General features: G+C 41.5%; 1 protein-coding gene across 1 annotated transcript in view; it reads right to left on the bottom strand.

The window, feature by feature from the left end:
• FMN1 (formin 1) overlaps positions 1-9,445 on the bottom strand; it is a 235,647-nt gene extending 226,202 nt beyond the window's left edge. Inside the window, exons 1-2 of the mRNA XM_019496560.2 lie at positions 7,318-9,445; positions 5,813-5,930 (exon numbers count right to left, since the gene is read on the bottom strand). Coding sequence (XP_019352105.1) covers positions 5,813-5,930; positions 7,318-8,709 — 1,510 coding nt within the window. The 5' untranslated portion in view covers positions 8,710-9,445. The remainder of the gene's footprint in view (positions 1-5,812; positions 5,931-7,317) is intronic.
• Between the last annotated feature and the right edge of the window lie 3,158 nt (positions 9,446-12,603).

The raw sequence follows: 12,603 nt of genomic DNA, 5'->3' as shown, positions 1-12,603 counted from the left end.
AGAACAAATAGCTATTGGGCTATGCAGGTAAAAGGGATGCTGACTATGGTACTGGCAACCCTTGTGATTTAGTTCTTCACAATTCGAGGGGTTTTCACGAGGGCTATAGCTAGGTTAAGTAATAATCATAATTTTCATATTTTTTGCCCTGCCTATAGGAAACCACTCTCTGAGTTGCTACATTCCCCAGTCCCTTGTTTCTTGGGAAGAAGGGTTGCTGGAGGAATCCCTTCATTCAGAGCAGAGTGGCATTTGGGGTACAGGAAGGAGTAAATGGAGTAAGAGGCCACTGTTCTTGCGTTATGAGAGTCTAAGCCGGCTGTTTTCCTGCCCGATTCCTCTCTTCAGCCATGTAATAATTGGGACTCAGATAATTGTGGGAGTGGAGAACTCCTGGACCTGTCTCCTATGCTTTGCAAAAGAAAGAGGGAGATCCTGCTACAGCTTCCCTCCCTCAAAGTCTAGAAAAAGGAAGTGTAAAAACCCCAGGAGTAGCAGGCAGGAGAGAGCAGTCAGGTGTGAGAGCTGGCATTGATAGGATTCAGGTGAGTGCAACAGGGTGCCTAATTAGCTACTAGTCTGTGGGGTGAGAAGTGGAGATATCTAATTAATTCAAACATTGGAGTCTGAAGAGAAGCTGGGCCCTAGGAACTATTCAAGAAGCCCCCAAAAACCAAACTATAAACTATATGAACTATATGAAGTATTCAAGAAGCAGCAGGAGCCAAAATTCCCTTCATAACAGTTGTCAAAACTGTCATCCACACGGTGGACTCAGGAAATTCAAAACTCATAAGACAAGAGAAGAACAAAATATAACCCCCCTAAAAAAACATTAGTTATCTGAGCAAATGTTAGGGTTTGGGGGGTCCTTAATGACACAACTAGAACTGTTGGGATAGGCAGTTCCATAACTTTTTGATCTGTGTTGCAAGAGTGCTGAGGCTAATTAGCAAGGAAGCTTTTCTTGATTTGTTGCTCCTGAATAGGATAAAAAATTGACTGGGAATGTGAAAGCAGAAGACAACTCAAATGACACCAGCTATTAAATGATAGAGTTTAAGGTCCTAAGGCACAGAAGGAAGGAGAGTAGCAGAGGAAAGAACTGGACTTCAGAAAAGCAGACTAACGAATTCAGGAAACTGGTGGGCAGGGTCTCAGAGGAGGCAAATCTGCTGTTAAAAAGACAACCAGGAGAACATTATAACTTAAACCAGTCATATTAAGGGTGCTAGAGCAGGCTATCCCCATGGGAAGAAGAATAGGAAGTTCAGCAAGAAATCACCTGGCTAAATAGCAAACATTAGAGATTTCTTAGAGAATCCATATGTTTTTTAAGTCAGCAGGGCCGGACAAGATGCATTCAAGAGCCCTCAAGGAATTAGCTAAGGCAATTACACAAAGCATTGGCTATTCTCTTTTGAGAATGTGTGGAGGTTGGATGAAGTTCTGGATGACTGGATAAGGGGAAATATATAAAAGAAAGAAGAAAGGTCTGGGAAATTGCAAACTGGTCAGTCTGAACTCAGTACTTGGAAAGATGATGGAGCATATCCTCAAGGAATCAATTTCTAAGCACCTAAAACAAAAAAACGGTGATCAGGAACAGCTCACAGATTCAGGAAGAGCAAGTCATGCTTGACTGAACTAATTTCTCTCTACAACAATGTGGTGGGCTCTGTGGAAGCGGGAGAGAGAAGATATGTACCTTGACTTTAGCAAGCCTTTTGTCACTGTCTCCCATGACATTCTCATCAATGATTTGGAGGAATGGGATTGAGAGAACATTCAGCACGTTTGTAGATGCCACCAAACTGTTTCAATTTCAGAAACCTAGGGAGGATTAAATTAGGATTCAGACCTTGATAAACTTTAAAAAAATGTCTGAAATTGTATGAAATTTATTAAGGACAAGTGCAAAATCTTGTGCATAGGATTTGGCCAGAAACATTACATGCACAAGCACAGACCAGGGAATGATTGGCTAAACTGAAGTGCTGCAAAAAAGGACATGGAGGTTACAGTAAGATGAACAGGAGCCAACAATGTGCTGGTTTTCTAAAAAAGGCCAACAGCATACTGAGATGAATTAACAGGAGTATCATTTGCAAGTCAAGTGAAATAATTCCTTTACTCCATTCAGTGTTAGTGGGGCCTGACCTATTGATTCAAGTTAGGTCGTTATCCTGTGGCCTCCTTTGCAGCCTCCTGCCACCCCCTGCCCTGCCACAGAGAGGCATGCTAGCACTCAGCCTGTGTGCCCAGTGGGCCCACCAGCCAAACACCCAGTGGGCCCCACTCCTGAGCTCTTCCTAGAGCCAAGACAACACAGACCCTCTCCCCAGTCCCACCTCCTGCCTTCAGTCATCTGTCAACTGCAGACAGGCAGCAGGGCGGGGAGTGGTGGGGAGGGGAGGGAAGGGAGGTGCCTATGTCCCCTGCACAAGCCCTAGGAGCTGGGCACTTGCATACACACACCTGACACTGAACCCAGGAGAAACCTTGCACTCAGGCACAGCCCCACAGAGCCTGACGCTGGTTCCTGCACACCCAGCCAGGGACCCCATGCTTGAACACAGCCTCACAGAGCATGACTGGCTCCCACACACCCAGCCAGGAACCCTCAAGCCCCCATGCTTGGGCACAGCCCCATGGAGCCTAACTCTGGCTCTTGCACATCACACCTCCATGCCCAGGCACCCTGCTACCCCAGTATGGGACCACACCCCCCTTTGAGCAGGATCTGGTATGGGTGGCTCACATCTGGTGGGTTGAGGACTGGGCCTGCATGGAGGTAACCCTGTGACTTCTGCAGCTTGGCCACCGCTGGCAGGTACCCACGCCATGGGCACTTGGGGTGCTGCAAGGCTTTTTTTGGTCTGCAGCTACAGGGTCCCAGAGTACTAGGGTGGGGGGCGGGTATGGGGGGCATACTTGCCCATCCCTGGCAGCCAATTGGGGTGGCCTGGATGCTCAGTTGTGCTCAGTAGTCTCTGGCAGCCCAGGGAGCCAGTGGAGCACACCAGGAGGTGTGCAGGAGTGCCTCCAGCCTGCAGGCCTCAGTCAGTGCAGGCAATCTGTGCCCCATCCCGCACCAAAGGGTACATGCATACCGTTCACTACCGATCTAACCTAGACCACTTACAGAGCACTCTGTAATTTAGATCAATTCTGCCACATGCTTTTTGAATGTTTGTACTTAGCCTTGGAGCAGTGTCCAGTTTTGAGCACTGTGGTTCAAGAAAGATGTGGAAAAATTGGAAAGTGTCCACCTGGAAAGCAGAGAGCAACAAAATGTTCCAAGATCTAGGAAAAAAGATTTATGAGGAAAGTTTGGAAGAGCTGGAGTTATTTAGTCTGGAAAAAAGAGAAAACTAAAGGAAGATAACAGTATGCAAGTACTTGAAGGGTGATTATACAGAGGATGGTGATCCTCTGCTGTGATCCACTGCTGTCAGCACATCCAGAATAATAATGGAGAAAGAACTTCCCTGTCGGCTACATCACTAGTCATTTAGGCACCGAACTTACACTTGCCCTCAACATATGTTAGTTATATCCACAGCTTTTGCCCATCTCTTCTAAAAGCATCACTTGTGTCCTACCCGGGCTGAATCATCACCAGGTTATTTTCATCTGGATTCCTATCTCTGCCAGACAATGGGTGAGCAATGAATACTAGGATCTGGGCTCTATTAAAATTGGACTTCAAATACCATCAGCTTGTTGATGACACTACAACTCAAAATATCTTAGTGACAAACGACAGCAATGTACATGGAATTGAAGCCAGTCCCTCCTTTCTATTTACATCCCAATAAAGCATGACCTAGTTCATCTCAGTACAATATAGAGCATTTGTTTATTCAGAGTTTTGCCTTTCCTTTCTTTGTTTGCATGTACCTTTGTGCTATAAAAGAGAAGTCACTAGAATGCTGTGACAAGTAGGAAACAAAAAAGTATTAAAGACCACTTTTCACTTGTTATTTTAGGAAAAAATCAAACACTCCATATATATAAGTTACAGAAGAGAAATCATGTTAAAATTGGAAATGCATTAGCATTATTTGGCACATATATTGTATCATTTGTGCAGGGATCTTGTTGAGGGCAAGTGTACGTTCTGTGCCTAAATGACTAGTGATGTAGCTGGCAGGGAGGTTCTTTCTCCATTATTATTCTGGATGTGCTGACAGCAGTGGATCACAGCAGAGGATCACCATCCTCTGTATAATCACCCTTCAAGTACTTGCATACTGTTATCTTCCTTTAGTTTTCTCTTTTTTTCCAGACTAAATAACCCCAGCTCTTCCAAACTTTCCTCCAATCTAAGCAAGTATATTTAGTACATCCTGGTATTCTGAAATAAGATGCGCTTTTGTCAGTGTCTGCGAAAAAATTAAAGAACTAATTAACTTTTGGAACGTTCTTGGGGGTTCAGCACTTCTAATGTTATGTCCATTTCATAAGGAAGTAGATTCAGGTAGAAAAAGGTTGTAAACCTGTCTGAATTCACAATAAATCAATCAAACGTAGAGCCAGAAGCTAAACTTGGAGTGCCAGGTCTCCATTGCCTAGTCTATGCTCCCCTCCCCTGCTACTGTAAAAATAAAACAGTGAAGGCATGTACTTTATATTTTAACAGTACTATTTTGAAACTGATCATAATAATTTAGTGTGGCAGGTAAAAATAGTAGTAATTAATCATGCAAAAACAGAGAGGGAGGTTGGTGAGGTTGAAAAATTATTAGAGACAAGGAAAGACTTTCATACAAGGTGAGATTTAAAAGATTAGGACTGTACAGTTTAGAAAGTAAGCAAGTAAGAAAGGACATAATATAGAAATAAATCCTATTCTTATTTACCCTGTCTTATAAAGTAAACACAGGCAGGCATTCACTGAAACTGAAAGATAACACCTTTAAAACGAATACAGGCCACACACAGGTAACTTACTGGCAGTTACAGCATTACATGCAAGGGTTTTATTCTTTTTTGAACCCTACTCAACTATTTCTGAGTGATATTTTCAAAAGCTGTTAGATAAGAACAAAAGAGCCACTGCTTTTCTTAGGGTTTTTAGAAAAGTCACACAAAGTAGAAGAACAACCTGAGTTTCATGAGCTACAATAAGCACTTTTTATAAGGGACATAAATGCTCTTGTTTAAGTAGACAAGCCAACCAGAACCTGGAAAAAGTTATAAAAGCATCTTTTGTGAGCAGGTTATTCCACAAGTCCAGTATTGTATTTGTTATACTACCTTCTCAAGCATCTGGCATAGGCATCTATTAAGGACAAAATACTAGACTACATAATGATGTGGTTGCATATGGCTATTTCTGTGTTCTTAATAATGTTTCAAAACTATATATATTAACACTCCTGCTTCTACTCTGGATTTAACACAGGTGTGATTTTAACTAAAGAGAATCAGCAAATTAAACCAGAACCTGACAGTACCAATACCCATGATCATAATCTAACCAAACAAAAAAGAAAATAATTTCTAATTTCTGGACCGTGTTCATCCCTTCCACAGAATTGCACCAGAAAACTGTTTGGTCCACACTATCAAAAGCCATTGTTTTTTCATCATGAAAGTAGAATGCAACACTGACTTCAACATGCACCCATATATAATTTACCTGCTAGGAATTACATCTCCCTATCAAAGTGAGGGTAACCAATCCCACATACCTAGAAATAGAATGTTTTCTAGAAGAAAATAATCAGTATATATATATTTTTAATCACAGAATATTAGAAATGTTACGATTCATTTCTGCAAATCTTTCACCTTTTTGTTTTACCTGCTTCAGTGTATTTTAATCCCACTTTTTCTTCTTGATCGTTTATTTTAGGTGGTGGCCATACAGTCTGAAGCCTCCCTGGAGTCTTATCATCCTGCTCTGAGGGACTCAGGTCAGGCTATTAAAAAAGATGAAAGGAAAAAATAAAATATTGCAATATCAATCCATTCCAAAAAACAGAAAATGCCACATTTAACTAAATTAGTGTATGGGCCAGCACAATCATAAGTTTAGTTCCCACTCATTCTAATGAGATTCAGTCAGGGGCCAAGGGGGAAGAGTATATAAGAGCAATTGTTCTACAGAGGGGAATATCACAACACTTACCAGTATGTTTTATACAGTGTTTTTATAACAACTTGGCATATTGGCTGAGAGAAGTTGCCTGTCCTTTTGAGAACGGAGGAGGCTACTACTACGACAGGAATGTAAAAAATTTTTCTCTATCCAAGACAAAGTCAGAGTTTGGGGGTTTTTTTTGCAGATTAATTTTAGCGGCGTTTAATACTACATAACAGCTATACATAAAGTAATAAAAGGCCAACCAGCATCTACATTTTCCTCATACTTTATGTTGCTGTGACTACAAGTTTTTAGTCTACCAAAGACATAATTTTAGAAGCATTTTTTATTTGTTTTTTATTTTATTTGTTTCTTCAAACTCACATTTGAGAATGGAAATCTGAAACTAACTGCAAACAAATAAACTTTTGGTTACCCAATTTCAGGCTTATTGTCCAAACCTGCAACACATACTCATATAAGCCATTCTACTGTAGCAGATATAATTCATTCATACAATTTTTCCTTCCTATTTGTATCTGCAATTGATATACACTGTGTCTTTGTTTTGCTTATTTCAGTGAACATGTAATTTTTAAAAACTTGAGTGAATTTATACTGGTTTATTTTGACTCATTACATTTTCCTTTCCATTATGGAAACATATGTATCCAAATCAAAATCACTAGGGATACAGTCCTGAAAATACTTAGGCACAAACTGAACTTTACACCAGAGAATTATCCATTCATTTTCATGGAAAAATTCAGCTTTGTAAAGTTAAATATCTGTAAGCTTTTACAGAATATTTAGACAATAGCATATTCTCTCTCACTAGACAATAAACAGATGCAATAACTTAAGAAAAATCTTAGGTACAGCACCAAAAAGTATCTGTAATTCACTGTCTGTGACATCAGGCACACAGAGAGTGAATTTAAGCCTTATTTCACAGTTACCATATTTTTAGAGACTTCATCTTGGTCATGGGGCCAATCATCTGCAGCTCCTAAAGACTTCACATTCTCAATGCTTCTAAAAATTCTGTCCCAAAGTGTTTTGAGTTAGGCACCCAAAATCTGTGACTCCCAAAAGATGAAGGCCAATTTTGAAATAATTATTTACTGGTGCCTTAATTATGTGAGTTCATCAGTTTACAATCAGAACAAATTTCACATCTATCTACTTCTACCCTATATTATAATAAAGGTAATCCAACCTACAGATTTTTGCTCAGATGTTCCATCTCCAGGCTTTGATTTTGACCGTTCAAATACAGCTTTCAATGACTCCTTTTCATGTCTCATTTTTTGTTTTATGGCTTCTAGCTCTGAAGTGTCTGCAGTTGTCTCCTTTTTTGGAGGCCGCATAAACAAAGCCTTAAATACATCCAATGCAGACTCAGCCGGGCCCAGTTTTGTTTCTTCAGAAGGCGACTGAGGTTCTTTGCTTGAGGATTTGCTCTCTGGGCCTCCCTCACTGTCCTCAGTCTCACTACTTGCCTCACCAGAATCTTCTGCTGTATCTTCATTTTTGGTACCATCAATTTTGAACAGATGTGAGAGCTGTTCCAGGATATTAGGATTTGTTTTAGGTTCAGCTGATTTCTTTTTAGCGAACAGGTCTGATGTAATATTGGCTTTCTTAACAGGCTGTCTTAATTTAAGCAAAGCCAAATCACTGTCTTGTTGTTTAATTTCGGTGATAGTTTCTCTCTCTTCAGCAGTTTGTCCTTTTTTCCGTACACGCAACCCACTAAAGAAAGCTGGAAGCTGAAAAGTCTTTTCACCCACTGCTGTTTTCTGAGGAGATATGTTATTCATGGAAGACCCTTGCTCTTCACCACCTCCGGGTTCTTGGGGGCTCTCCCCTGTGGCAGGTGAGCCACTGGAAGGCTCATCTGCTAACATGATGTCTTCTGGACCAGAGCCACATTCCAAAGCATCCCTTGACTCTGTTGAAAGCTGCTTAGGAGGCGGTGATATTGACTCAATTTCATCTCCGTCCACAGCACCTTCACTTTTGCTGCGCCTTTCTGATTCTGACTCTTCCTTATACTGTTTGTTATTTTCCAAAAACTGAGTAGACAAAGCGACATTATTTAACACAGATTTGTTTGTTTCTCTTGCCTCACTGTCTAGGTCTGTACTCTCATTGTCTGATTCTGTGTCACTTGTTGTATGAACTAAAGTACCTTGTACAAGAATGGAATCCTTGTCTTCTCTGTCAGATGCAGACAAAAGAGGCTGTGCAGACTCTAAATGAGGAAAAGGGAGTTCTTTCTGTTCCGCTAGCTCCGGCTCCAGGTCCACCTGGCCAGTGACCTCTGGGGCAGCCTGCTGTGTTTTGGGAAATATATGATGAATTTCTGCATCATTGTCATCATTAATCTTCATATCTTGGTTGTCAACTTGGGCATTTGCATTGGCATCCAAAGGACGAAATGCAGTAAGGACTGTGTCTTCTTTTGAGGCTGACGATTCCAATTTAGAAGTAAATCCAAAAAGCGCTTTCATAGAAAATGTAGTGAAGAGAGTCTGGCTGGACTTTTTCTCTATTTCATTATCTTGTTCCAAATGCTCACTGCAGTCAGGTAATGTGTTATTTTCTTCCATATTCAGTAAAGCACAGTACAAACTATAATTGATATTTGCTCGCTGTACTCAAATATTTACTACATTCATTCAGTCTATTAACTTACGACAGGAAATGCAACAGGAGCTCTTCTCTTTGCATCATGAGGAAAGCTGGTCTCCCACAGGTCACACTATCCCTTCTTCCGGTTTTCAGTGCTGCAGTAGGAGCTGAATGTGCCTGTCATAATTTACAACTTCAATCCAAGAGAAATTCTGCATCTTGATGCACAGTATAAAAAAGGTCTCAGAAACTCCTGTACTTGCTTCTTAACAGAAAGGGCTTTCTGTCACGACAAATACGCCAGCACTCTAATCACAGTTGAAAACTCAACCAATGATTACTGCCTCAGTTCCTGCAATCCTACTGGCTACACACAACTTCCTACTCCCTAAAGAGTGCAGAGCAACTGTAAAAACAAGGAACAGAACAGTTGGCATTTACAGTTTGCTACTTCCTTATACAAGAAAAGAGTTGTGAACATTCGTCAGCAAAAAAACTCCTCAAAGATTCCTTTGTGTAACCTTTACTACTTTAAGACCTTCTTAAGCAAATCCATCAGAACACCACAATTGGTAAAATAAAAAATCCAAACAAAGAAATACTTCAGAGCCACCCCCTTTGCCCTCGAAAACATAAGACTTCAGTGAATTCCTGCAGTGTTCTGAATTATCAGCTGGCCAGAGTAAACTAGACTGAGTACCCTTGAAGCTTAAAAAAATAAAATCAAGCTCCGTCTGCTGCAGGTTTCATCTGGAATGCAGATTTTGATCTCCAGGGCCAGTGAATAAAAACCAACAAGACCGGTTTCATATTACTACTGTCTTAACTCTGTGCAGCTATTCCTGCGAACTATGAAACAGGTACTCATGAAACATATTTACCACACCCAGAGACTGGAAGCTGCATGGGTTGGTAGGGCAAACAGCCAAAACCCAGACATCTGCAATAGACAGTTTAAAGAAAATACAATATGTTCATTTGTACTGTCTACACATTTTAAAACTTTTACTTATTTTTAAGTAGAACCTTTTCTGCAGCGGCAATAATTCCCTCCACGGTTATATAATTCAATTATTTCCTCTGCAGTGAGAGCACTATTTAGGAATGAAAGCTGTAAGTCTATACCCCTTCAGCATGTCTAAGGATTGTCAGAAGGAATGTTTTTATTTTTTAACACAAATAAAGCTAATGCAATATATTTCTAAGCACCAACAATTTGTGTCATATGTAAATATGTTAGTTTCTACCTAAAATATCTTTATTTTTATTCCCTTTCCCAGGGGTTTTCAACCTTTTTAAATAAGTGTACCCCTGGCAGCCCTGTTTTCAATAAGTGTACCCCAGGGAGGCGGGGGGGCGAGTGGCCGAATGCCGACTGGGGGTGGGGTGGTGAGCAGCCGGATGCTGAGCGGGCGGTGGGAGGGGATTTGTTGAGGATTTTTGAGCTCACCTAAAAAATCCTCAACAAATTGTAGGAAACTCTTAACTGCCAGCCTGAATATTGAGGCAGATTATTCATATATCTGTATTCTGTGTACGGAGGAAGTGCACTGACATATATAACTTTATATCTAAAAAAGTTTCATACATTTTAAACTATGAAAATAGAGAAAAGTTTATTTGGAAAATTAATGATGATACAGGTCATAAGGTTTAAAACAGAACTTGGTGACATTTCTGGCATCTACTTATTGTAAAGGCAAAACTTCTAGAAAAATCACATTGTAATATTAAGAAATTCTCAAGCTTACACGTGCTTTTTAAAATTATATTTAATAGATTTCATAGACATTAGGGGCTGGAAGGGACCTCATGAGATCATTGAGTCCAGCCCTGCCCTCCTGTAGGAAGTCAGCTGGGATCAAGTGACCCAGCAAGAAAAACATCCACATGTTTTTTGAAAGAGGCCAGAGTAGGTGCTTGTACCACCTCTGGGGGGAGTCTGTTCCAGACCCTGGACACTTGTACCATAAAGAACTTTTTTCTTCTGTCTGGGCTAAATCGGCCTTCCTGAAGTTTATGGCCATTAGACTTTGTTATCTCTTGAGGAGCTCTGGTGAACAGCTATTCTCCCAGGTCCTGATTTACCTCTCTTTTAAAATTGTAGGCTGCTACCAAGTCCCCCCAAGCCTTCTTTTTTCCAGACTGAAGAGTGCTAAGTCCCTCAGCCTCTTCTCATACGGCCTGCCCTCCAAGCCTTGGATCATATAAGTGGCTCTCCTCTGGACTCTCTTAAGCTTTTTCACTTCCCTCTTGAAGTGGGGGGCCCAAAATTGGATGCTGTACTCCAGCTGCGGTTTCACCAAGGCCAAGTAAAATGGGAGGATGACATCCCTGGTTTTGCTTGAGATACATCGATGAATGCATGCCAGAGTTTGGTTTGCTTTGCCAGCCACAGCATTGCATTGGTGGCTCACATTCATCTTGTGGCCAATCAAGACCCCCAAGTCTTTCAGTCATGGTGCTAGTGAGCATAGCACTACTGAGCTTGTAAGTATATTGAAGGTTCTTCCTACCAAGGTGCAGCACCTTACACTTCTCTACATTGAAGGCCATCGGGTTTTGGTCAGCCCACCTTGAAAGCATGTCCAAGTCGGCCTGTATCCCCATCCTGCCCTGTGGTGTGACCACCCTCCCCCATAATTTGGTGTCATCCATGAACTTTGCCAGTTCACATCGGACTCCTGAATCCAGAATGTTAATGAAGATGTTAAAGAGAACTGGCCCAAGTACCGAGCCCTGAGGGACTCCGCTGGTTCCCCTGAACCACACTGACTTGCTTCCATCAACTAGTACTCTTTGGGTCCGACCCCATAGGCAGTTACCTAGCCATTGGACTGTAAGATGATCAAGGCCACAGTTCCCCAGTGTAACCATGAGGACATCATAGGGAACTACGTCAAAGGCTTTCTTGAAATCTAGATATATGACATCCATGTCATCTCCCTTTTCCAAGTCATGTGTTACCTGGTCATAGAAGAAGATGAGGTTGGTCAGGCAAGACCTACCAGTCACAAAGCCATGTTGGCTGGTATTCAGACACTTGCCTTCCATTAGTCTGATGTTGATGGATCCCTTGACAATTTTCTCCAGGATTTTTCCGGGGATGGACGTCAGACAGGTTGGTCAATAATTCCCTGGGTCATCCGTCATCCCTTTCTTGAAGATAGGGACCATGTTAACTCTTTTTCCGTCTTCTGGGACCTTGCCTGAGCACCATGAATTTTCAAATATCTTTGCCAATGATTTCTGCCAGCTCCTTCAAGACTCTCGGGTGCATTCTATCTGGACCTATGAGCTTGTGAATGTCTGCTTTCTCAAAGTGTTCCTTCACCTGATCCACATCAATTTTGGGCCCGTCACCTGCTCCCAGGATGGTTTGTGCCCTTTCTGACAGAGTGATCCCCTTGGGAGGGTGAAAACCCAATGCAAAAAAGTCATTTAGGAGATAGGCCCTTTCTTGGGCATCAGATGTCAGTTGCCCATTTAGATCTCACAGGGACTCAATGCTATCTTTTTTCTTTTTTCGACTTCCCACATATCTTAAGAAGGACTTTTTGTTGTCTTTGATTCCTGCAACTAGCCTGAGTTTGGTTTGTGCCTTGGCTTTTCTGGATCACTTTCTACAGGTGCAGGTAAGTGCTGAGTAGTCCTCTTTGGTGATGCTTCCCATTTTTCAACTGGTGTAGGCTTCTCTTTTAAGTTTAATGAGGTCCAACAGTTCCTTGTTCAGCCAAAGGGGTTTCCTTGCCTGTTGACTACATTTCTTGCGAGATGGAATGGCTTCCCCCTGTGCTTCAAGGATTATGTTTTTGAGAGATGACCATTCCTCATGTACTCCTTTTTCTAGGGGGGTATGGACTCTAATTGCC

The sequence above is a fragment of the Alligator mississippiensis genome, chromosome 2 (genome assembly GCF_030867095.1).
Source record: "Alligator mississippiensis isolate rAllMis1 chromosome 2, rAllMis1, whole genome shotgun sequence".
In the NCBI taxonomy this organism is placed as follows: Eukaryota; Metazoa; Chordata; order Crocodylia; family Alligatoridae; genus Alligator; species Alligator mississippiensis.
This window is presented reverse-complemented; position numbering and strand designations above follow the sequence as displayed.